Source organism: Bos indicus x Bos taurus, chromosome 25 (assembly GCF_003369695.1).
Source record: "Bos indicus x Bos taurus breed Angus x Brahman F1 hybrid chromosome 25, Bos_hybrid_MaternalHap_v2.0, whole genome shotgun sequence".
NCBI classification, from domain to species: domain Eukaryota; kingdom Metazoa; phylum Chordata; class Mammalia; order Artiodactyla; family Bovidae; genus Bos; species Bos indicus x Bos taurus.
In genome coordinates, this window is record NC_040100.1 from 20,826,844 (window position 1) to 20,852,890 (window position 26,047).

The 26,047-nt window shown below is 45.2% G+C and overlaps 1 protein-coding gene and 1 non-coding gene across 3 annotated transcripts in view; both read right to left on the reverse strand.

The window, feature by feature from the left end:
- PRKCB (protein kinase C beta) overlaps nt 1-26,047 on the reverse strand; it is a 375,677-nt gene that overhangs the window by 186,291 nt on the left and 163,339 nt on the right. For both annotated transcript variants that reach the window (XM_027526433.1, XM_027526434.1), the window contains exon 3: nt 25,118-25,200. In XM_027526433.1, coding sequence (XP_027382234.1) covers nt 25,118-25,200 — 83 coding nt within the window. The remainder of the gene's footprint in view (nt 1-25,117; nt 25,201-26,047) is intronic.
- On the reverse strand, nt 4,042-4,114 carry TRNAG-CCC. Its single transcript has one exon. It is a non-coding gene; the product is annotated as a tRNA-Gly (tRNA).

Sequence of the window (26,047 nt, forward strand, 5' to 3'; positions counted from 1 at the left end):
CTCGGAGCTCCCCACCCCCATCCCCAAACCAGAGTCTTCACTGTGAACACCTACTCCCCAGGACCAAAGGACAGGTCCATCCCAGCTCAGCATCTTCCGCTCATCACCTGCCTCCAGGCTCATGCAGCTAAGGATGAAGGAAGCACAGATCAGGGGGAAAAAAGAACTTTAAATCTCTAAATCACAACCTAAAATAGCCTCTCTCAGCCTGAATGGGCTGTATGGCTTTGTGCACAGGTGGGCTGAAATTCGGCTGAGCTGAGGCAAAGCTGCAGGAATACGGAAGCTGCGCTGAAACACCAAGGTCATGAGAGCACGCACCGCAGCGTCAGTCAGAGGAGAAAGTCAGGGCAGCCTATAAATTCAGACTGTGTCGTCCCTGGCCCTTCACAGGCCACAGAAGCCTCGAAGGTATGTTTCCCAGGAGGTAGACAGGCAAGGCAAACCTGGAGACCCCAGCTGGAAATAGGGTCAGAAGAAAAGGAAGCTTGCAAGCCTGGGCTCTGGAGTTAACCGTGAGGCCTCAGGCAAGTTACTTGAGCACTCTGCATCTCTGCTTCCTTGTCCATAAATCGCAGATAAACACAGTACCCACTTCATCGACTGGATGTGACGGCTAAAGCTCCCAGCATGCGCCTTGCATGAAGGACGTACAGGCTCTGGAGTGTATTATTCCAAAGAGAAAAGATAATCACGGTAACACCTCCCGAACTTCAGTCTTGAGCTGTCATATTTTTGCATGCCTACATTCTACCAATAAAATTATTAATTCATACTTGGTGCTGTTTTTTCACTCAGAATGCCACTTTCACCTATTTTAAAACCTATTTTAACCTATTTTAAAATAAAACTAAGAGTGTGAACTTGTGGGATCGGTGTGCAAGTTATGTTTTTTTCTAACACACCTTAAAAATGAAATAGACAACCCTTACAATGAAATTTTAAGATGTTCATCCCACCGGACTGCATTAACAAGCTGTAGAAACACAGACATACATATGTGCAGTGAGTAAGCCGATCAGCATTACCCTGTGGGGGCAAATGGGCATGTATATCAAAAGTCCAAATACTTCTCCCGTTTTGACCCAGCTGTCCCACTTCTGGGACTTGATCCTGGAGATAAACCCACATACATAGGAAATTTTATACACACACGGTTGTTCACTGCAGCATCGTTTATGATAGTGAAAGATTTTAAATGAGCCAAATGTCATAGGGATGGAGATACTCAAATCTTACTGCAGTTACACAATGGACTACCATTCAGGATGAAAATGAAGCTTTCTGCACTAACGTGGAGAAAATCTTAAGAGTATATTTTTAAGAGAAGTCGAAAAAGAAAAAAAAAAAGCAGAACCCAAGGTGCAGAACTATGCTGCAGGCAACCTTTGGGTTGAGAAAGTGAGGTAGGATAAGAAAGTGTATTTTAAATTACTCAGGTCTGCAAAAGCAAATGCGAGAAGGAGAGGCTGCAAGAGAAGTTAATAAAAAAAGTGTTTCTTTAGGAAGGCAGGAGGGAACAAAGTGGAAAGGAATACAACTTTTCCTTATATAGCTCTGTAGAGTTTTGATGGCACTCCACTCCAGTACTCTTGCCTGGAAAATCCCATGGATGGAGGAGCCTGGTCGGCTGCAGTCCATGGGGTCCCTAGGAGTCGGACACGACTGAGCGACTTCACTTTCACTTTTCACTTTCACGCATCAGAGAAGGAAATGGCACCCCACTCCAGTGTTCTTGCCTGGAGAATCCCAGGGACAGGGGAGCCTGGTGGGCTGCCGTCTATGGGGTCGCACAGAGTCGGACATGACTGAAGCAACTTAGCAGCAGCAGCAGCAGCAGAGTTTTGATGACAGTAGAATATTTTCATGTTTATCTGGACATCACGAAACTCCCACTGCACGTACCAGCCTGCCGGGTAACCCAACAGCATCGCCATGTCCCAAACTGCAGACAAAATGCTGAGAATTCCCGAGAGACAAAGAGGCAGGGGAACCTTAATTAGGACGATGTGGACTGAGATTCTGTGCACATGAAATGCGTAGAATGTTAGAAGCTGTAATTACACAGTTGGAAGGGGGACACTGTAATTTGGAGAAGATCTTTCATTGTGTTCCGGGAGAGCAGAGTGAATCGTGCTGATGAGCTGTGTAGATGCTCCGGTGCCTGCGGGAGGCTGTGATACCCACGGCTGCTACGACCCCCACCCCTTGGGCAAATAAGTAATTGTTCCATTTAAAGACAAGCTTCCGCTGTGTCAACTTCAGTAGGATTTTAAATATGATTTCCTGGGTTACAATCTGCACTGGAGCCAGTGTCAACATCAGGGGTTAATTAATAGCCACATTCAAATTTAAGACACAGCTCTTGCAGTTATTAGCTTCCAGACTACAGGGCAAATTATTTAACCCTTTCAAGTCTTAGTTTCTACATCTAAAAACTGGATAATAATAATAATTACTGCCTAAGTTGATGGGAGAGCTCAATGCATTACTGCCTGAAAACTGCTTAACGGTCACTGGTGGAAGTAAATATTTTTAAATGTTCACTGTTATCATTCATTTTCTGTCCACAGCCTTTGCCCATGTTTAAATTCAAGTTTGCTTCTTTCTAAATGATTAGTAACAAGCTTCCTATACAACGTAAAGAACATTACCCACTCACGCATGATATACACAGTAAACATTTTCCCAGTTTTTCACTTGCCTTTTAAATTTTGTTGATCTTTCTTTCAACATCTAACACCGCAAGTGTGTCTGCGTGTGTGCGTGTGTGTTTTAATATTTATTTTTATGTTATTTATTTGGCTGTGTTGGGTCTTAGCCTGCAGCACGTGGAATCTTTAGTTGCGGCATGCAAACTCTTGGTTGAGGCATGTGGGATCCAGTTCCCTGACCAGGGATCCAAGCTGGGCCTTCTCCATTATGAGCACAGAGCCTCAGCCACTAGACCACCAGGGAAGCCCACATGTGAGTGTGCACGCTCAGTCGTGTCCAACTCTTTGAGATCCCGTGGACTGTAGCTCACCGGGCTCCTCTGTCCATGGGATGTCCCAGGCAAGAATACTGGAGTGGGTTACCATTTCCTTCTCCAGGGGATTTTCCTGACCTAGGAGTTGAACTCGCATCTCTTATGTCTCCTGTATTGGTAGGCAGGTTCTTTACTACAAGTGCCACCTGGCAATGATCCACTTACTCACCAAGTGTTTGTTGAGTGCCTGGTATGTGTCAGAAGCTGGATGAACAAAATCAAACACAGGGTCTGCAGGACCCTGACGGGCTGCCAGCCTAGCTGGGAGGTGACAGTAAAAAGGTACAAACAAATGCACACTTCTGAGTGCCGTGCAGGAGAAGCTCGGGGTGCTTAAAGAGTTAACGGTGAGGGATTCCGTCACCAGATCTGGGAGGCTTCCCCGAGGAGGTGAAGTCCGAGCTAACATCTGAAGGACAGAGGGTGGAACCTGGACTTGGGGCACTTGACAGGGCTCTGCAGACACCCTGCTATTCAGATGCAGACACCCTGCTTCAATACAGGCAGGCCGGGCTGATACAGTCCTCTGCCCCCTGCCTGGCTCCAAGCTCTGCCTCAGCCCCCATCCCCTGTCTTCAATTCAAATCCCTCAGCCGTGAGACCCCGGCCCCCATAAGAGAGGACTTAGTAGAGATCTCATGAGCCAGATTCTCAAGGTAGATGGTCCGAATTCTGTCCCAGCTCTGTTACTTCCCAGTCATGCGGCCTTGAGCAAGTTCCTCAAGCTATATGAGCCTCAGTTTTCTCACCTGTCAAATGGGGAGACGCTACAGCAGGATGACACACACTGTGAGGCTGGGCTTCCTGGGCTGAATCCCAGACTTAACGACTTCTCGTGTGACTTGGTGCAGATTACCTAACGTTGCTGTGCTTCCACCTCCTCATTTTCTAAAAGGTATTTATTTATTTGGCTGTGCTGGGTCTTAATTGTGGCACGTGGGGTCTTCGATCTTCGTTGCACGTGCAGGATCTTTGTGGCATGAGAACTCTTAGTCGGGGCATGTGGGATCTAGTTCCCTGACCAGGGATTGAACCTGGGCCCCCTGCACTGGGAGTGCAGAGTCCTAGCCATTGGACCATCAGGGAAGTCCCACCTCATTTTTAAAGTAGAAACAATAATAATAGCATTAAATGTTCATAGGATCATGAGATGCTATTGAGTTAATTTTTGTAAAAAGCTCAGCGCGGTGCTTGGCAATTAGTTAACACTCTATGTGGGTAGAATATAATAAATAAACAAATGTTTTGGCTTTTAGATTTGTGAACATTCGTGAAATCATGATTATACTGTGCTTATCAGCACAGTGACTGGCAGACAGTGTGCACTTGATCGATGTCAACTTAAAATAAAGACTTCACCTGTGATCTTGGCCAAGTCACTTCCATGCTCTGGTCTCAGTTCCTCCTTGAAAAAACAAGGAAGTTGAGCTGGGTATTCCCCAAGGGCCCTTCGAGTTCTTACACTCTGCCTTCCAGGCTGTTCACACAGCTCTGCCCTGCCTCTTCCTGTGAATTCACTGCTCAGAGTATACAGTAGCCTTTCAGGGACCAGACACACTGCCACAGATCACACCCTTGTTTTATAAATAAATCCTCCATCAACCACAAAACATGCACACCCAGCCTCTCCCCTAGCTTCCCCTTCCCCCCACAGCACCATCAGCCAACAAAGGGAGGGGCATCCTGCTCCCTGCTGTGTGCAGGTCACCCAAACGCAGGACCAGGACACGAGGTTACTGAGGTTACTTAACTTAAAAGATGCTGTCAGCTTGATTCCTAGACTCAGAGCACCATGCCGGCTTCCTGACAGCTTCCTCTGCCACAGAAGCCCTGGGCACCCCCACGCCTGCCTTTCAGAAGAGCAGAAAGAGCTCTTACGTAGAAGGACATGCAGGACGTGGCTGAAGCGAACGTCTGCCAGGCCACCATCAGCACCTGGGACTCTGGACAGCACAAGCCCGTGTAGGTTCTGATCCTAACGACTCTAACTCTGGGCACTAGAAGCATGGATACTAAACCAATAGATCCATACAGACAAGGAACCTAACTGAAGAAGACAAGTCCTGTGCACACCAACTGATTACCCTGTCACCAAGAGCATCACTGGGACACCTGTCAGCAGTTACTAAAGAGCTCTTACGTGCTATGTGCTGTCCCGGGGGGGGGAGCTGTCCAACAGCAGATGCTGACCCCACCTCAAGGGCTCTCTAGATTCCAGTGAGGGATAACCATCATCATCACCATGATCACCATTACAGTAAGAGCTAACATATGCCAAACACTGTTCCAAGAGCTCTGTGCATGTGGGCTAGGTTGCTTCAGTCGTGTCCAACTCTGTGCAACCCCATGACTGTAGCCCACCAGGCTTCTCTGTCCATGGGACACTCCAGGCAAGAATACTGGAGTGGGCTGTCATGCCCTCCTCCAGGGCATCTTCCCGACTTAGGGATCAACCCCACATCTTTTATGTCTCCTGCATTGGCAGGTGGTTTCTTTACCACTAGAGCCACCTGGGAAGCCCTCTAAGAGCTTTATATATAATTAATTTATTTGACCCTCACTGACCTTGTACAACAGGTTTATTATTCTCATTGTACAGGGGAAAAAACTGAGGCACAGAGAAGTTAAGTAACTTGTTCAAGGTCACGCAGCTAGGCTCTTGGTCATCATATAAATAAGCGACCCTATGATGTGTGACAGTAAGGAGAGGTATGCGGGGCTTTAGGAGTGCAAAACAGGCAGAAGTGACCTGGTCAGGGAGGCCAGGGAGGGCTTCCCTAAGGAGCTGAGCTGTGGCCTAGAGGATGAGTCCAAGTCAATCAGGGTTCTTAAGCCTCAAAGCACATTAAAATCAACTGAGAGGCTTTGAGTCAATAAAGTCTGACTTCATTCGTCTGCAATGGGCCCAGGCACCAGCACTCAGTTTTAAAGCTCTGCAGATGATTCAAACATGCAACCAGAACTGAGACTCCCTGAGTTCAAGGGGAAGAGCAAGGCACGTGCCTTGTGGGGGAAGAGCTGTTGGGAAGGATGGGAGACTGAAAGAAGGAAGCTCAGTCTCGGGGTGAGGAGAGAGGAGTCAGGAAGAGGCTACAGGGATGGATGGGGCCACAGCATGCAGGGCCTGGGAGCAGGGCAACCATATCCTTCATGTCCCAGAGGGGACCCTTGTGAGAACAGTGGGAACAGCAGGGGCACACGCTCCTTAGGATCCCAAGGCAACAGAATAAGCAGGTGTGTATACGGGCCAGTGTGACAAAGAAGGACGTATGAAGATCCTGCTTATGGACCCTCAGAGAATCAACGGCGCCTCTAAAACCGTGGGAAGCCACTGACGTGTTTTCAGCAAGAACGATGACAAGATCCCACCCGGTTTTTGGAAAGATGACTCCGCAGCAATGCGGAAATGACAGGCTGATGAGACAGAGAGGAAGCGGGGCGTCGGGACAAGAGGCAGCTGGTCCAGGGAGAGTGGGTGGGGCCTGGACGAAGGTCCTGTCTGTGCGGATGGACAGAACTGTCTGTGGGGGGTGCGCCTCGTTTTGTTTTCTTACACTGCAGAAGAGTTTCTTACACATTAAAGGTTTGTGGCAACGCTGCATCTAGCAAGTCCATCGGCGCCATTTTTCCAACAGCATTTGCTCACTTTCTGTCTCTGTCACATTTTGATAAGTCTCACGATATTTCAGACCCTCAACCCACAAAAAAAGATTACAGCCCGCTGAAGGCTCCCATGATAGCATTTTTTAGCAATAACATATTTTAAAATTAAGATATATACACTGTTTCTTAATTTCTATTTTTTTTGGGGGGTGCTACCTGGTGGCTCAGATGATAAAGATCTGCCTGCAATGAGGGAGACCTTGGTTCAATCCCTGGGTTGGGATGATCCCCTGGAGAAGGGCATGGCAACCCACTGCAGTATTCTTGCCTGAAGAATCCCATAGACAGAGGAGCCTGGCAGGCTACAGTCCATGAGATCGCAAAGAGTCAGACACAACTGGGCAACTAACACTTTCACTTTTTCACTTCATTGTTTTTTAGACATAATACTACTGCATACTTAAAAGGAATACCGTAGAGTATGAACATAACTTCTACATTCAGTGGGAAATCAAAAAATCCATGTGATATTTGCATTACTGGTGGTCTGGAACTTAACCCACGGTATCTCCAAGATACACCTGTAAATGTCAGGTTTGATTATTATTTAGGAGGTACAAAGCGATGGGGAGAATATGAGGGTGGGGAAAGTCTAGGAACACAGAAGAGGCCTCAAGAATTGACCCACGGTCAGGAGAATTTTGGAGATTCAGTCAAGGGGTGAAGAGAATCAAAGGCAGAGAGTTGCAACAGGAAGGCTGAGATGCAGAATCACAGGAGAGTCAGAACCAATGGGCTGAGTTTGAAAGCAATCAGGTCCAAGATTCTGAGTCAAACAAACACTTACATAACACACAAGGCACTGTTTTAAGCTCTTTGCATGAACCAACTTATTTCACCCAACATCCCCACCCAGTAGATAGATTATTGTCCTCATCTTGAAAATGAAGAAACTGGGGCACAGAGCAGTTAAGTGGCTTATCCAGAGTCACGCAGCCAGTAAGCAGCAGAGCCAAGATTTGAACCCAGGCAGGCTGGCTCCAGAGTCCATACTTTCAAACAACAAGCAAGACCAGAAACCTGAACCTGAACATTTTACTCTACTCTCACCTGCAAACTACTGCTGAAAGTACCAGAAGGAATTGTTTAAAAATAGAATCTATTTCAGCCCAGAAAATCAGGGAAAGGTGCCAAGTAAAAGACAAAAGTTCCTGAAATGTTTCTCAATATATGGAAAAGGTGAGGCTTGAATTGAGGGAAAGGCATCCTGGCCCAGGTCTTCCTATTAAAAAAGGATTAAGAATGGCAAGGTCTGATGCAGGGTGGGGGGTAACTGAGCAAATATAGAAAGTTGAATTGAATCCTCGCCGAGCAGTCCCTGGCAGCAGCAGGCCCTTAATAAATATACGGAATGATGAATGATTCTCCCTGAAGACTGCATGTAGGAGAAGCAAGTGGCTGCCAGATAACTCCCCCCATACATTGCACCCCAACCCCGCCGCAGATCCCACGGGACACGGAGAGTTCAAGTACAGCAGGGGGACACTGCAGCAGCAGTTTCCTTAACCAGGGTGACCATATTTTTCCTTCTCCCTTCATTGACTAGGCTGGGGACATGAGACATGACTTTCCACTGACAGTTCCCAGCTTCAGAAGTTATAAACTGGTGGTAGACAGAATGAGGACTTCACTGCTTAATAACCTGTCTGCCAATGCAGGAGACATGGGTTTGATCCCTGGTCTATAAGATCCCATGTAAAAGGAAATGGCAACCCACTCCAGTATTCTTGCCTAGAGAAATCCATGGACACAGGGGCCTGGGGGTGTGGCGAGGTGGGCAGGGACTACAGTCCATGGGGTCACAAAGAGTTGGACACAACTTAGCAACTGAACAACAAAATGTACAGAATGAAATCCAGTCCAAACATGTTTTTTAAATGCACCATATATGTCGTTCTCGAATTATCTGTCAGCACCCACATTTAGGGGATTCAGATGTCTCTTTTAAAAATTGGAAAACCTGGATCTTGGTTGTTTAAAGAACAGGAATTAAAAAATTCCTTTCAGACAGAGTACACACACTCTAGATGCAATGTCCCTGTTATCACACACTTGACTCATTTACTTAACCTGCCCAGTGCTGGCTGGCTTTGAAGCCAGACATCCTGATGAATGCATGCACCTTTTCAAAGTCACGTGGCCACAAACAAAACACCAAGGAAGGCAGCCAGACACAAGAGAGGCTCTCTCCATGTGTACAGAGTTCAAAGCAGGCACTCTCCTTCTATAGTGGCTGCACTATTCTGCATTTCCACCAAGAGTGAGCAAGGGTTTCTCTACACCCTCACCAACACTTGTCTTTGGAGTTTGTTTTGATAACAGCCAGCCTGTCAGGTGTGAGGTCTCACTGAGGGTTTGATTTGAATTTTCTGATGAATGCTGAACATCTTTTCAGATACCAGTTACCCACCTGTATGTCTTCAGATAAATGTCTACTCAAGTCCTAGGCCCATTTAGAGACTCCTCAAAAAGAGAAATACTATATGATCCAGCCATTCCAGTTATGGGTATTTATCCAAAAATAACTGAAATCAGGATCTTAGAGAGACTTTACAACTCCTGTGTTCACTGCAGCATTATTCGCAACGGTGAGGAAGCAAACTGAATGCATACACACAGATGAATGGATGAAGAAGACACAGTATATACATACAGGGGGCTCTTACTCATGCTTAAAAAGGAACGATACACTGCAACACGGGACAATATGGATACACTTTGAGGACATTATGTCAAGTGAAATAAACCAGACACAGAAAGACAAATATAACAGAAAGACTATATAATTCCAATCACACCAAATTCACAGAATCAAAGAGTGGAATGATGGGTCCTGGAAGCTGGGGTGGGGGAAACAGAATTACTAATCAATGTTTCAGTTAAGCAAGATGAGTGAGCTCTAGAGATCTGCCCACCACTGTCTACAGTCAACAATACAGGATAGTACACTTAAGAGTTTATTAAGAGGAGGGCTTCCATGGTGGTTTAGTGATTAAAAAAAAAAAAAAACACCCACCTGCCTATGCAGGACACAGGTTCAATCCCTGATCCTGGAAGATCCCATATGCCATGGAGCAACTGAGCCCATGCACCACAGCTACTGAGCCTGTGCTCTAGAGGCTGTGCTCCACAGCAAGAGAAGCCGCCACAATGAGAAGCCCGAGGATCACACAGCTGGAGAGTAGCGCCCACTCGTCCTAGCTGGAGAAAAGCCCAAGCAGCACAACCAAAAATAAATAAATAAATAAAATCATTTTTTTAAGTGTATTAAGAGTGACTTCCTTGGTGGTCCAGTGGTTAAGACTTCGCCTTCCAACACAGGGGGTGCAGGTTCCACCCCTGGTCAGGGAGCTAACATCCCCCAGGCCTCTGGGCCAAAAAAAAACAGAACAGAAAAACAACAGAAGCAATACTGTAACAAATTCAACAAAGAGGGTAGGTCAGATGTTTTGTTCTCTCCACAATAAAATGAAATAAAAGAAAATAAAACTAAATAGCTCAATAAAAGAAAGCAAGCAAGCAAACGGCTGTTGGCCTGGGTAGTGGTTACCCTGATGGAAGGGGATGGAGATGTAGGGATGATAAGGGTACACAGGAGGGCTTCTGGGGTTCTGGTTACAGAGAAATGTTCACTGTGTGAAAATTCACCAAGATGGACCCTTTCCTGTACAAGAAGCAGTTTGCAAAAACCGTGTGACCAACCCAGACTAAAAGCAGCACCTCTGAATCCAGATTCTAAATTCTTGGAAGAGGGGGTCTGATGGGTCCAGTCTGGGGCAAGTGTACTTGTGTAGCTGGACCCAGCGGAACCCAGGCTATGAGGTCAGACAGTTTCTGGGGGCGCAGATGTGGGAAGGCAGTTCTGGAGAAAAGAGCTGTCTGTTTCAGTTAGCTTTTCCAGGTGAATGGGGCTGAAGTAACGAGGCAGCCTGGGGTGCGGGGTAAGAACAGGAGCTGGGCCAGACTGCCTGGGTGTGAATCCTGGCTCAGCTACTCGCTGGTCATGGGACCCTGGGCAAGTCCCTCAGTCTCTTCAGAGCCTCAGTTTCCTTATCTGTAAAATGGGGCTGACAACAATGGGACTCACCTCCTAGAGTGAAACGAAGAATAAAGAAAGATTCTACGGAAAGTGCTTAAAACAGAATCTTATCTATGAATGCTAGCTCTTGGATACTACTATTTAAATAAAATATTGCTACTCAGACATCCCAGGAGTCCAGACCACTGGAGCTGGAGGCAGAGCCTTTCTGACTCCAGGACCAGCGCCTTTCACGTGAGAGATGTCTCTTTCTGGGTCATCTACCTTTGAATGCTCTATTTCCCCCTCCGTCTGCAGCCTCCACAGGCTGAGGTCTTCTGGGAAATTGCCTTTATCAGTCTCTGAGGCCGGTCTCGCCCCTTAACCAGGAGAAGTCAAAATAATTCATAAGACAAGACATGCCTGCCTCATTTAGTTCCAGCACCTCTGATCTTCGTGCACCAGAGAAACAGCTCTTTCCCTTCTCCAGACACTGCATACTGGGGTCGTGCTTCTTCATCCACAGCACGAAGCTCTGTCTTTGTGACAGTGAGGGGACAGAGGGCTGTGGAGAAGCAATTCACTCTGACCTTTACATGCGGGTTCCGCACTGCAGATGCCATCAGCCGCAAGCGGCAAATGGGAGAAGAATTGGGCAGAATGCATTTCACCAACAAAAGAATTGCATTTCACCACATTACCATCATTTTCATTAGACTTTCCCCCTCAACCAGCTCACGGGAGGTGCCTTTGTGTATCCATTTTGTGGCAAGCAAGATGGACGCATGCCATGCCAAAAATAAGGCTCAGTTCAGTTCAGTTCAGTTCAGTCGCTCAGCTATCTCCGACTCTTTGCGACCCCATGGACTGCAGCATGCCAGGCTTTCCTGTGATGGACAGGGAAGCTTACTCAAACTCATGTCCATTGAGTCGGTGATGCCATCCAACCATCTCATCCTGTGTGATCCCCTTCTCCTCCCACCTTCAATCTTTCCCAGCATCAGGGTCTTTTCCAATCTTAAACTCACATCCTAAGATTCGAAGGGGCCGCTGGCGGTAGCCATATTAACTCCCGCTTACTATTTGCCAGGCACGGTGAGAAACCCTCAACATGGATTAACTCATTTAACCCTTGCCTGAACCTTGTTAGGAGGATGCTATTTTATCCTCTTCTTACCGATGAGAAAACCAAGGCAGAGAAGTTACATACCTAGCCCAAGATTATTTATTCAGCTAGTTAGTGGCAAACCTTGAATTCAAACCCCACCATTCTGGTTTTAGAACCACTCTGAGATAGGACCTTTTGCTGGTTTCCAAACTTGACTCCCCAGGAGAATTACCCAAAGGACTTCAAAATACAGATCCCCAGACCCTTGTCTGTATTTCTTCAGCTGAGATCTGTTCTGAGTGGGCTACCCAAATAATCCTTAAGCATTCAACCTGTCTGTATTCTGCAAAGAAGCATTGAGAAATTGTAGTGGACATGTGTGGTTTTCACCTGCAAACATCTCTGCCTCAGTGATGAGGTATAAGTGTCTCAATTCTCCTTCAAAAAGCCACCCACCCACACTGTATTTAGTTCCCTAAAGAGGGAAGACTTTAAAAGCCCAAGAAAATGGCTGGTTAAGTAACTTAAGCTTCAGAGAATAATGTTTCTTCTTCTGGAATTTGAATTTAGGGCCAAAGCAACACAAATACCAAAATCAGATACAACTGATTTGGTTGTCTAGGGAGGTTTCCTCCAGTTCTCTAAAGTACATTATACCCTTTTCAATAAATCTCACTATGCTTGTGTATGCTCCGTGGTTCAGTGGTATCCAGCTCTTTGCAAACCCCTGGCCTATAGCCTGCGAGACTCCTTTGTTCATGGGATTTTCCAGGCAGGACCATCTCCTTTAGGATGGACTGGTTGGATCTCCTTAGAGTCCCTTGGACTGCAAGGAGATCCAACCAGTCCATCCTAAAGGAGATCAGTCCTGGGTGTTCATTGGAAGGACTGATGCTGAAGCTGAAACTCCAATACTTTGGCCACCTCATGCGAAGAGTTGACTCATTGGAAAAGGCCCTGATGCTGGGAGGGATTGGGGGCAGGAGGAGAAGGGGACGACAGAGGATGAGATGGCTGGATGGCATCACCAACTCGATGGACATGAGTTTGGGTAAACTCCGGGAGTTGGTGATGGACAGGGAGGCCTGGCGTGCTGCAATTCATGGGGTCGCAAAGAGTTGGACATGACTGAGCAACTGAACTGAACTGAGTACTGGAGTGGGTTGCCATTTCCTATTCCAGGGGACCTTCCCGACCCAGGGATCAAACCCGAATCTCTTGTGTCTCCTGCACTGGCAGGTGGATATTTAAGCTAACTCAAGGTGGCTTCTGCTGCATGCAACCAAACAACATTAGTAAAAGAGCCGTGGAAGAAACCCACACCTACCACAGATATCCCCTCTGCAACTGGTGACAACCGGTCTTTGCTCTACTGGGATGAGGCGTTAATATCCTTAAATAGGAACCAGTGAGTCAGTTTAGACTGTTCTTCCTCAGCCTGCACAGACGGTTCTCAGGCCTGCTTCTGTCTTCCGAAGTTACATCAAAAATCTATACAATAGCTCTTTAAATGTTAAGTGGAAGCCTAGCCTTTGAGCAAGACAGGTCAACTCTCAGACTCTGCCTTGTAAGCTGTTCTTTTCTCATTTGGAACATACACCCTAATTATTGAACACTTTCATCGTGAATGTAGAAGTTATAGACTACAGTGTTAAGTAATAAATAAGAGTCCTGGTGCCCTGCCAGATTGAGATAGGTAGTAGATATATGAGAGAGAGAGAGAGTCTGCACTGTTTACAGGCTGAATTGCCCCTGGTACTACTTATCCTTGAGAGATACAAATGAGCTCTGCTATCAGGTAATGATGCAATCGTACCATGATGCCAAGAGGGACGTTCAACCCTAACTGTTGCTTCACCTCCTCGAAGAGCCAGACAGTCTTGGAGCATCATCAGAACAGAATGGTGGGGTGCCCCTGCCTGGAGTTATGTAAGACTAAGCAACCCAGGCTTTGAGAAGAGTGCAGCCAACTGTTATGTTGCTTTCTTGGAGCCAGGGAGACCAGACAATGCCAAGGAAAAGGAGGTGGGCCCTTTATCTGAAGACAGGGATGTCCCACTCCACTGGTGCTGAAGCAGGAAGTGAGTGGACCCCAGACTGGCAGAGCTAGGACTTCCCTCCTTGGGGGCCAAAGGTGAGTCTACCAATGGGCCAGAATCTTACCAGGAGCACTGAAGAGGCCCATGTGGGGACTAAGCTGATGGAGTATCTTAAGAGTGACCACATCCAGAAGCAACTATAGTTCCTTACAGTTATACCCAAGCCTTCACTCAGGTTTGATTCTAATCAAATTAAGCAGGAAGCCTGAGTCCATGCTGGAGGTGAAGTGGCACCAAAAACAAGATCACAGAAGACAGTTACAGAAATTCCCAAAGTGATCTTCAGAGTTCTGCCAACAGTCTGGAATAAGATACTGAGCAGAGTTGACAAGGGGACACCAAAATGTGCTCAGAAAATGTGGCCTTGTATTTTCACAAGGGTGTATGTTTGTAGACATATCCTACCATACATGGGCTTTGTTGTCTGCTTTCTTCATTCATAATGACTATATAGTCCCATATCAATAACATTTTAATCAGATGACTTTTTATTGAAGTATAATTGATATACAGTGAGGTACAGACTTTCTTTTTTAAATTAACTTATCTTTTAACTGAAGGGTTAACTGCTTTACAGAATTTTGTTGCTTTCTGTCAAACCTCAACATGAATCAGCCATAGGTATATATGTCCCCCTCCCTCTTTTAAGCACACAGTTTCATGAGTTTTGAATACTGTGTGCGTGTATACAGGTGCCAACTCAACAAGACACAGAAAGAACATTCCCATCACCCAGACACTGTAACATTTAATCACTGTGCAGCCTCCTGTCATACGGAAATGTTTTACTTACATAAACCCTAATTTCCAGCCATTTAGATTGCTTCCAATTTTTTATAAATATATACATATATCCTTAAATAATTCCTTAGCAAAATTCTTAGGCTAAAAAGGTCATTAAGGCTTTTGATACATGTTGGTAATTATCTCTTGAGGAAGACTACATTGGATTGGCCAAAAAGTGTACTTGGGTTTTTCATCATATCTTACAGAAGAATCCAAACGAACTTTTTGGCCAACCCAATATTCATTTACATTCATATCACCAGTAATATATTAGAGTGCACTTTCCCTCTCTTCCTCCTTTTCATGTTTTTTACTTTGAATCCTATTTCTTTTGATTTGTATTATTAAGATTATGTTCTATATGTATGTGTGGTTTTTTGGGGGGGCTATATCTTTGACTCTTTTATTTTTAACCTAGTACATTTCTTTCATACAATGCCTCGAATTGTATATTTCTCCAGTCTGATTAGTCTTTGCCTTTTAGTAGAGAATTTCAATCCACTTACACTGGGTTAGTTCCTGATGGCTCAAGCAGTAAAACATCCATCTACAATGCAGGAAACACAGGTTCAATCCCTAGGTTGGGAAGATTCCTGGAGAAGGAAATGGCAACCCACTCCAGTATTCTTGTCTGGAGACTTCTATGGGCAGAGGCTACAGTCCATGGAGTCGCAAAGAGTTGGACACGACTGAGTGCACGTGCAAGGCAACTGATAAACTGAAATTTTTACTTCTGAGATTGCACAGTTCCTTGGCTAATTTTTATCTTGTTCTTATATTTTGTTACATTAACCAAAAATTTTCATTATTTTTATCTCTAAATTGTTTCTTTCATATTAAAAAAGTCTACTTGAACCAATATGTCTATGCCAAGAATTAAATAGTATCTTCAGCAATATGTGAACTGTGAACTTCCTGATGTTCAAGCTGGTTTTAGAAAAGGAAGAGGAACCAGAGATCAAATTGCCAACATCCGCTGGATCATGGAAAAAGCAAGAGAATTCCAGAAAAACATCTATTTCTGCCTTATTGACTATGCCAAAGCCTTTGACTGTGTGTATCACAATAAACGGTGGAAAAATCTGAAAGAGATGGGAATACCAGACCATCTGATCTGCCTCTTGAGAAATGTGTATGCAGGTCAGGAAGCAACAGTTAGAACTGGACATGGAACAACAGACTGGTTCCAAATAGGAAAAGGAGTTCGTCAAGGCTGTATATTGTCACCCTGTTTATTTAACTTATATGCAGAGTACATCATGAGAAACGCTGGACTGGAAGAAACACAAGCTGGAATCAAGATTGCCAGGAGAAATATCAATAACCTCAGATATGCTGACAACACCATCCTTATGGCAGAAAGTGAAGAGGAACTCAAAAGCCTCTTGATGAAAGTGAAAGTGGAGAGTGAAAAAGTTGGCTTAAAGCTCAACATTCAGAAAACGAAGATCATGGCATCCAGTCCCACCACTTCATGGGAAATAGATGGGGAAACAGTGGAAATAGTGTCAGACTTTATTTTTCTGGGCTCCAAAATCACTACAGATGGTGACTGTAGCCATGAAATTAAAAGATGCTTACTCCTTGGAAGGAAAGTTATGACCAACCTAGATAGCATATTCAAAAGCAGAGACATTACTTTGCCAACAAAGGTTCGTCTAGTCAAGGCTATGGTTTTTCCTGTGGTCATGTATGGATGTGAGAGTTGGACTGTGAAGAAGGCTGAGCACCGAAGAATTGATGCTTTTGAACTGTGGTGTTGGAGAAGACTCTTGAGAGTCCCTTGGACTGCAAGGAGATCCAACCAGTCCATTCTGAAGGAGACCAGCCCTGGGATTTCTTTGGAAGGAATGATGCTTAAGCTGAAGCTCCAGTACTTTGGCCACCTCATGCGAAGAGTTGACTCATTAGAAAAGACTCTGATGCTGGGAGGGATTGAGGGCAGGAGAAGAAGGGGACGACAGAAGATAAGATGGCTGGATGGCATCACTGACTCGATGGACGTGAGTCTCAGTGAACTCCGGGAGTTGGTGATGGACGGGGAGGCCTGGCGTGCTGCGATTCATGGGGTCGCAAAGAGTCAGACATAACTGAGCGACTGATCTGATCTGATATGTTTTACTTAGGATCTTTAAATTTACACTCTAAGTTGACTACAGTTTAGTTTTGTAAGCCAGCTTTATTGGGTATGCTGGTTACCATGGTCAAGCTAGCTTATAACAATACAGTGTGGCAGCTATTTATTTTGTCAGCTCCTTCAAGTCTCCCATTCCTTCTTCTTATATGTTGTTCTCTGAGTCAGAGGGATGCTATATGGTCCAGGCGTGTTAAACTGTAAGAGTTCATTCCCCTAACAACTGAGGACCAACCAATCAGAACCCTTTCCTGGGACTGATTATGAATGCAGGAAGAAGGAAGGCCACTGTGTCAACTAGGTTTCCATCTTTCCCTAGGGTCAACAGGTTACCAGACGTACTTACAGGCATGTCCTGTCTCCAATAGGAGCAAATAAAGCAAGGACAAGTCAGCTGGGGTCCCAGCAGGAAACGAACGGCATATTCAAATTAGGAGACTTTAAGGCAGATTCCATTAAAAGGACTGTTTAGAAAAGTGTGGGCATGCTGTTGAGAAAGCAAGAGGGAGGGTGCAGTAACTGAGAGCCAGCACAAGCAGAGGGAAAAGGAGAGACTTTGGGAGGGAACAGCTGCAGACTGCCTTAGGAGGGGAACACTGTCAAAGGGTAAAGCCAAGAAGACCTTATGACAAACGCCCTGGGCTCACCCTCCAGTCTCCTATCAATCCCTCATCTTAAGCCCAACCAGAAGTCAGAGAGTAAGGGAACCCCCACTGATGCAGCCCTTACAGGTCAGTCTCTCAAGGAGAAAGCAGAGATGATCTGGAAGGACCAAGGAGACAGCTGGCACAGCAGATGAGGGCCAGCTGCAGAATGGTAGACTGCAAAATGGCCCCAAGTCCCCACGTCCCACGTGCATCTCTGCAACGAGATTTTGCAGCCCCTACTATCCAGAGGTGAAGTCTGTTTTTCCACCCCAAATCTGATCTTGGCCACAACCACTGTGACATAAAAAAAAGCTTGAAAGACACCTATGCTGTGGGGGCTTTCCTCTCTTGCTGTGCTTGGCACCCTGAGACCAGTGTGCAGATGAGCCTAAACTGATGGAGGAAAGGAGACCACATGGAGGAGGAACCAAGTGCCCAGGCAAGAGGCTGCCATGTGCCTGAGGCTACCCTAGGTGATCCTGCACCAGCCAAGTCACAGCTGACCAAATGGACGAGAGAGCTCAGCAGTGATCAGCTGAATAGGCCCAGATCAGAAGAATGCCCCAAGCAGCCCACACAATCACCAAACATAATAAACATTTTAAGCCACTAAATTTTGGGATGGTTTGTTACACAGCAAAGCTGACTGATACAGCCAATAATGAGAAAGCATCTTACAAGTACTGGATCCTCAGTTTCAGTATCTGAGACTCTTATCCCTGAAGCTTTTAATCCTTCTCAATGTCCTTCCCATGAGCCAATCTCTTATCTAGTGCCAATTTGAGTTGGCTTTACTGCACTTTTGATTTTTTTAAATTGTGAACGTTTACTTTTTCTCTATAATTTGATATAGTTTAAAATGAACAGATTAAGTATAAGATAAACTACAAGGATATATTGTATAAGACAGGGCATATAGCCAATATTTTATAATAACTATAAATGGAGTATGGGCTTTCCTGGTAGCTCAGCTGGTAAAGAATCTATCTGCAATGCAGGAGACCCTGGTTCGATTCCTAGGTTAGGAAGATCCCCTGGAGAAGGGAATGGCTACCCACTCCAGTATTCATGGGCTTCCCTGGTGGCTCAGATGGTAAAGAATCTGCCTGCAATGTGGGAGACCTGGGTTTGATCCCTGGGTTGGGAAGATCCCCTGGAGGAGGGCATGGCAACCGACTCCAATATTCTTGCCTGGAGAACCCCCATGGACAAAGGAGCCTGGCCAGCTACAGTCCATGGGGTTGCTAAGAGTCAGACACCACTAAGCAACTTAGCGTGTGTGTGTGTGCGCGCACACACACACACACACACAAATGAAGTATAACCTTTAAAATTGTGAAGCATTATATTGTATACCTGTAATTTACATAATCTTATCCATCAGTTATACTTCAATAAAAAAGTAAAGCATGTCACAAAAAGGAAACAAAGATATTTTAAGACAACAGGCTCACTGTTATGAAAATCAAAATAAAATAAAATGAACAGAAATTCTTCATTCTTCTAAAGTTTAAAATAATTTACCCATGAAGCCTATTATTCTGGAGCTTTGGGAGAAGAAAAGCAATGTTCTCATTTCTCTCGATTATTTGCCTGTTATGGTTTTCAATTTTTTCTTGAGATAAAATTGCCAATTTAAAATTTCCTTGAGAATCATCCCTTTCAACCAGATTTTCAAACCCATTAGCATTTATATGCATATTCTTTTAATATGTGAATGTAATATATTCTTTTTAAATTTTCTTTTATTTCTCTTTTATTAAGTCTTCAACATCTAATGCATGATTTATCATTTTTAATATATTTCTTCATAAAGTAAGACTTGATTAAGAAACACAAAACTCAACATTACTGCCTGCATCTTTCACTGAACTGATTTAGTGATGGAATCAGGAGGGTACAAGGCATAACAATGAGTTTTATTCAGTACTTTGACCATGAATGATAAGAAATTATTATTCCTAAAACCATAAAACACTGGAGGAGTTATCTTTAGACAAACCAGCTAAAGAGTCCTTTTATACTTTTGTAATGCCTGGCACAGAACCTCTGCTCAACAAAGTTAGCTATTATTAGCTATTATTTCTTGGCAGGTCAGAGTGTAACCTGCACCCCTTCTTGAGTAGGAGAGATTCCTCCAGGGATAAATCATAATTTAGAAACCATTTTCCGAGTGCCTTCTTTGTGCCAGACACTATTCTGGCTGTGATTCAAGTAGCTTTTCATTGACTACTCACCCCGAACCTATGATTTATGTATTATTTGCCCCATTTTAAAGATACAAACTAAGATCACAGAACTGAAATAATTTTACCAAGATCAATGGAGCTGGGGACTTCAGCACTGGATTTTGACACCAAGGTTTTCTGGCTCCAGAGTCTAGGTTCTTTTTCTCAGCATTGTACTGCAAAATTTCAGGTTTTGTATAAAGTAATGGCAATGGAAAGGCTCCCCAGATGCTAGTGGTAAAGAACCTGCCTGCCAATGCAAGGGACGTAGAAGATTCAGGTTCAATCCCTGGGTCAGAAAGATCCCCTGGAGGAAGGCATGGCAACCCACTCTAGTATTCTTGCCTGGAGAAATCCATGGACAGAGGAGCCTGGTGGGCTACATGCAGTCCATGGTGTTGCAAAGAGTCGGACACAACTGAGTGACTTAGCACTCTCACAATGGAAATGAAAACACGAGTGCATGGTGTAGGTGGAGGAATGGAGAGAATTATCAGTACATCCACAATTAGGGAGATCAGTGGAAAGCCATCAGCTACCTGCACCAAAGGCTTAGGACGTGACAGGCACTGTGCTTAGCGCTTTCACACAATGGCTCTTTAATCCATCTGTGGTTAATCCTTTTGATGCTGATGTAGTTAGCTCTTTTTCATTTTAAGGATTTTTTAAAATTATTACAATAGACCTATGTGGTTGGTACTAACATCCCAGTTTGTGGATAAAGAAACTGAGCCACAGAGAAGAAAAATGACCACCCGAGATCACCTCACGCGCAACTAACATGAACTAAGACGGTATGACTGACTTCAGAGTCCACATCCTTAATCACCATTGTCTCTGGGTGTGTGTGTGTCTCAGCCACTCAGTCGTGTCCGATTCTTTGTGACCCCGTGAACGGTAGCCCACCAGGCTCCTCTGTCCATGGAATTCTCCAAGCAAGAATACTGGAGTGGATTGCCATTTCCTCCTCCAGGGGAACTTCCCAACCCAGGGATCAAACCCTTGTCTCCTGCACTGGCAAGCGGAGCCTTTACCACTGAGCCACTTGGGAAGCCCATTGTCTCTGGGAGTGATCCATAAACTGCCCAACTTTCCATTTGTCATTGGAGGAGGCTAAGTCACTCAGGGAGCTGGGGCAGGGAATACAAGAGGCCTGTTGTCCTACTGAGGCCGTCTGACTCTCTGAACCACAGTGAGACCTGAGAGTCCTTTATGAAGCCCAGTGTGATGGCCTCCAGGGATTCTGTTCCACAGTGACCCCCTGAGTCAACAGGATCTGCAGTAGCTTGACCAGAGATTCTTTCCCCTCCCATGATGAGTGGTCTATTTCTTTACCACTTGAATTTGGGCTTGGCCATGAGACTACTTGGGGGGCTTCCCTGGTGGTTCAGTGGTAAAGAATCTGCCTGCCAATGCAGGAGACACAGATTTGATCCCTGGTCCAGGAAGATCCCTTGGAGTAGAAAATGGCAATCCACTCCAGTATTCTTGCTGGGAGAACACCATGGACAGAGGAACCTGCAGACTACAGTTCATGGGGTCACAAAGAGTCGGACACGACTGAGCTACTGAAGAATAACATGAGACTACTTGGTCCAGGGGGACATTGTCAGACATGATGCATGAGCTGGAAAAGCACTGATGCATTGGGATGTGCTCTTCTTAGAACCCTGAAACCACCATGTGAACAAACCAGAGCTGGTCAGCTGGAGGATGAGAAGCCATGTGGAGAAGAATCAAGGCACCTAGGCCCACAGCCAGCTCGCTGCCAGTCATGTGAATGGGGCCAGCCTAGATCATCCAGCCACCAGGCAGACACAAGCAAGAATCCCTTAATCTTTGTGCCCAGGGCAAGTCCTGCACTTGACTTATCCTAGTCCAAGCCCTCAGAGACAAGCTTCTCTTTCTAATTCTGAGAAGATCTCAGAACCAGTAGGATCCCTACAGATGATCAGACGTAGCACCCAGGAACTCTGCCATGTTTTGAGGTCCCCCAGTGGTGGGTGCCCATATGTACTGTCTATTCCCATTGGCATTGAATGGTTGGGTCAGTAGCTGGGTTCACTGGGACAGAGCTTGATTCATAAAATTCCCATCAGGTAGCCTAATATGCCATGATAGAGATCTAGAAGGCTGCCAACCACACAAAGATCTACTAATACCCAGAATATTCCTCAGCTCAGGTTGGACTTGGAATAGCAGAGGGCAGAAGACAACAAGGACAATTCCTTTCTCACAAATGGAGGCAGCACTTTTCTAGTCCATGAGCTCGCTGCATACCTGCTCCTCCAAGGTCATACAAGAGGAGGGCACCCCTCCTGATCTGCATGAGCCTCAGAGAGCCTGGCCAGGTAGGTGAACAGGTGTGGTCAGATATTTAATCATGTCTCCAACCATGGACAGAAAAAGGTCAATGAACAAAGTCAACCCAGTTCAGGAGTCTGGACCAATTCATCATCCTTGGTGCCAACTGGCCTTCTTGGAACTGTGTCCAGAGATTGGCTGCCAAATCTATGCATGCCAGCTGTAGGGAGGACTACCTGCTCTCCCCATGCCCAAGGCAATGAATGACTACACTGTTCCATTCACACAGAGCAGGGTCTCCTACAACTTATGGCGCCTACACATGCCTAGGAAGGACAACTGCCAGGTGGCAGGCAGAGGACCTATTCATTCAACAGACTTCCCTGGTAGACATCTGTCCTCGTTGTCTACCCAGCACACATTCACTGTTATTCATTACCATTGTCATTATCATCTTCAGTATGTACCAGACACTGTCCTAAACATACACACCAGATATTCCGACCAAGGTTATCAGGTAGGGACAACTGCTTTATTCATTTCCAATTGAGCAATCTAAAGCATAAATGCACTGAAGTACTTTGCCCAAGGTCAAGCATACCTGAGCCTCGAAATGCTGGCTCCATCCATAGTGTGATTTTAACCAGTACACAATACCGCTTCTCTCATTTTCCTTCAAGGGACCGATCACCTCTCTCCCACTCTCAGACCTCTCCAGGGGTAAGACCATACCAGGCGTGCCAATCAGCATAACCATCCTCAGTCACATATGGCCCAGGATTTACTGAGACGTTAGCTCTTGTCTCTAGAACTGCAGCACTGACAAGACATGAAGACTAAAGGTACCACGGCCAACATGCTCCCATAGGAGAAAAGCCTTCTTGAAACAGAAACCAGAAGAAAACAGAAGAAACCAGAAGAAAACTGAGCCAAGAACTGGAGAAAGAGATCCCTGAAGATCTCATTTCAGCACCTTGATTCACTGGGTCGAGCTTTTCAGTTTCAGGGACCAAAATTTCCCTTTCCACATAAAATAGTTTGAGCTCCTTCTCCCTCAGGCAACATAAAAAGCCAAGGAATAAAGAAGGGCTATGGGAAACAGCATCCTCCTGGCTGCTTTCTGAGCATCACGCCTCGATCTGCATGAACATTCAGAGCTGCATAATGGAAGCAGGCTGTCCCCCAAACTTACCTTCTCTCCTGGGTACACGGGAAGGAACTGCACTAAAAGGGTCAGGGAATGTGATCTGAGAGAACATGAAGAATGGTCCCATCCTCGTCTCTGCAAATAGGCCTGTGAGGGTTTTGGTTGTTCTCTGTTGCCTGGAGTTCCTAAACCCAAATAGCACAGTCTGCAAAATAACGGCAGTATCAGCTCTAGAGTGTGCATGGCCTGCCCCTGATCTGCAGCAAAATGGCAGATGACCACTTTTAGAAGGCTAGCAAGAGCACATGCAACAACAGAAGGTAGTGACTACCCACTTTGAGCAAGCTGAGATCAGCTGTCCACTCTAAGTGATCAAGACAAGACCAGTGGGAGACAAAGCCAGTGGGGAAAATTCCAGGAAGGTGAACCAAAGCAGGAACAAAATAAGAGAACTGGGGTGACAGACTTAAGAGTTCATGACTGGGCCAACAGCACTGCGTGCGTGGTGGAAGGGCCAGGACGGTTTCAGCTGCATGGAAAAGAATACCCTTACTTTACCAGTAAGAGGTGCTTCTTATCTCACATACACAGTCTGAGCATAAGAGAACTCAGCGTTGGCTCAGCAGTTCATCAACGTCATCCATGACCCAGGTTCCTTTAACTCTTCCACTCGGCCATGCTCAGGATGTCAGTCATAGCTTTCTCATTGACCCTAAGGGTTGCCACAACTCCATGCATTCATTATGTGCCCACTCAAAAATGTCCACCAGAACAAAGAAAGGAGTATCTTCCTTTATCAGAAAGGAATGTCTTTCCTAGAAGCCCTGCTCAGACTTCCCCTCGGGTCCCACTGAGCAGAACTGGGTCACGTGCTCATTCACTAGCTACAAAGGAGCCTGTGAAAGCAAGCAGCAGGCATCTTCAGCTTTATACTAAGAGGTGGCCTTTGCCAGAAAGAAGAGTGAGGGTGAGGAATGGCTGTTGGATAGGCGATCCACATGTACCTCAAACTTTAGGTAAACTTGTACCAAGACTTTAGCCACAGAGCACTCATACACAGCACTCAGGCTGTCATTCACTTAATATTTTCCTTAAGTCAGTTTATCTTTTTCAATTTTTATTTATTTATTTTTGGCCATACCACACAGCATATGGGATCTTAGTTCCCCAACCAGGGATTAAACCTGTACCCCCTGCACTGCAAGTGTGAATTCTTAACCACTGGACTGCCAGGGAAGTCCCTATCTTTTGAAAGGAAAGTGAAAATGAAAGTCACTCAGTCATGTCTGACTCTCTCTGACCCCATGGACTATACAGTTCATGGCATTCGCCAGGCCAGAATACTGGGTAGCCTTTCCCTTCTCCAGGGGATCTTCCCAACCCAGGGATCAAACCCAGGTCTCCCACACTGTGGGTGAATTCTTTACCAGCTGAGCCACAAGGAAGCCCTATCTTTTGTTTAACTCTAAACACCTTTACTTATGTAGGAAATTTTAAATCCTCACCATAAATGACAAACCACTACTAGATACATTTTTCAAACCATATTAAAATAAAGCAATAATGATCAAAACAGTTTATTTGCCAGTTTTACCCAGGAGCATCCCTTATCCCTCAACAGTAATCACAGTTTGGGTTAAACGGAGCAGGAAAATCTCACTTCCTCCTAATTCTGGGGCCCTGACAAAGAGTTCACAATTTAACCCTTGCTCATCAACCCCATGCCTCAGCCATAAAGATGAAGACATTGTGCTAAATCATAGAAGGGAAACTGGTTTCTTGAAGTCATGCACCCCTCTCAAAATGTTTTGGTTTTTTTTTCGCATTAAGATGAAAATAGTCTCAGAGGCCGTAGGGACCGTGACATCCTGACTTTTTGTCTCAGTATACTCACAGTCACCCAAAAGGATGCACTGACTATGGACAGAGAGAGGTGACCAGCGCCTGTTACTTACGTCAGAGGCTGGGCCCTTGTCAGCGCCCGGGCAGGAGAAGGTGACAAATTCATGGCACCGCTTGTGCACGACAAAACAGCAGACTGCAAAAGAGAAAATGAGGGTAGGAGGGAAGGGAGAGGGGAAGTGGAGAACAGGAAGGGAGGGGAAGAGGAAGACACATTAGGCCTGAACTTTATACTCAAAGGCTTTATAATCAGATAAACAATGCCTTCAGTTTCTGCCACTTGTCTTCTATTGAAGTCAAACTCCTGGGTACACCGGTGTTACAACTTGCAAATTACTAATTATGTTGACTACTATGGATGAAATAGTACTGACAACTACACTTAGAGAATCTACAACACAAAAAGTGAACCCTAGGATAAACAATGGCTTTTAGTTAATAACCATGTATCAATATTGGCCCATCAATTGTAACAAATGTACCACACTAATGCAAGATTCTTTAAAAGTGCTTTCCACATATTAATTCACTTAATATTCCTAACAACACTCTAAGGCATGTTATTTCATTTTTTCACATTGTTTAATATTATTTTCCATTATGACTTATAATAGGGTATCAAATACAGTTCTCTTCATGTTTTAATTGAGATATAATTGATATAATCTTATATTAGGTTCAGGTGTAAAACATAATGATTCCATATATACATTTATAAATGATCATCACTCTAAGTCATGAATATCCATCACCACACATAGTTGTAAATTTTTTCTTGTGATAAGATTTTTTAAGATTTACTCTCTTAGTGACTTCCAAATATACACTACATGCTCAGTCGTTGTGTCCGGCTCTTCTGCAACCCCGTGGACAGTAGGTCGCCAGGCTCCTCTGTCTGTGGGATTTCCCAGTAAGAACACTCGAGCGGGTTTCCATGCCCTCCTCCAGCGGATCTTCCCAACCCAGGGATGGAACACATCTCC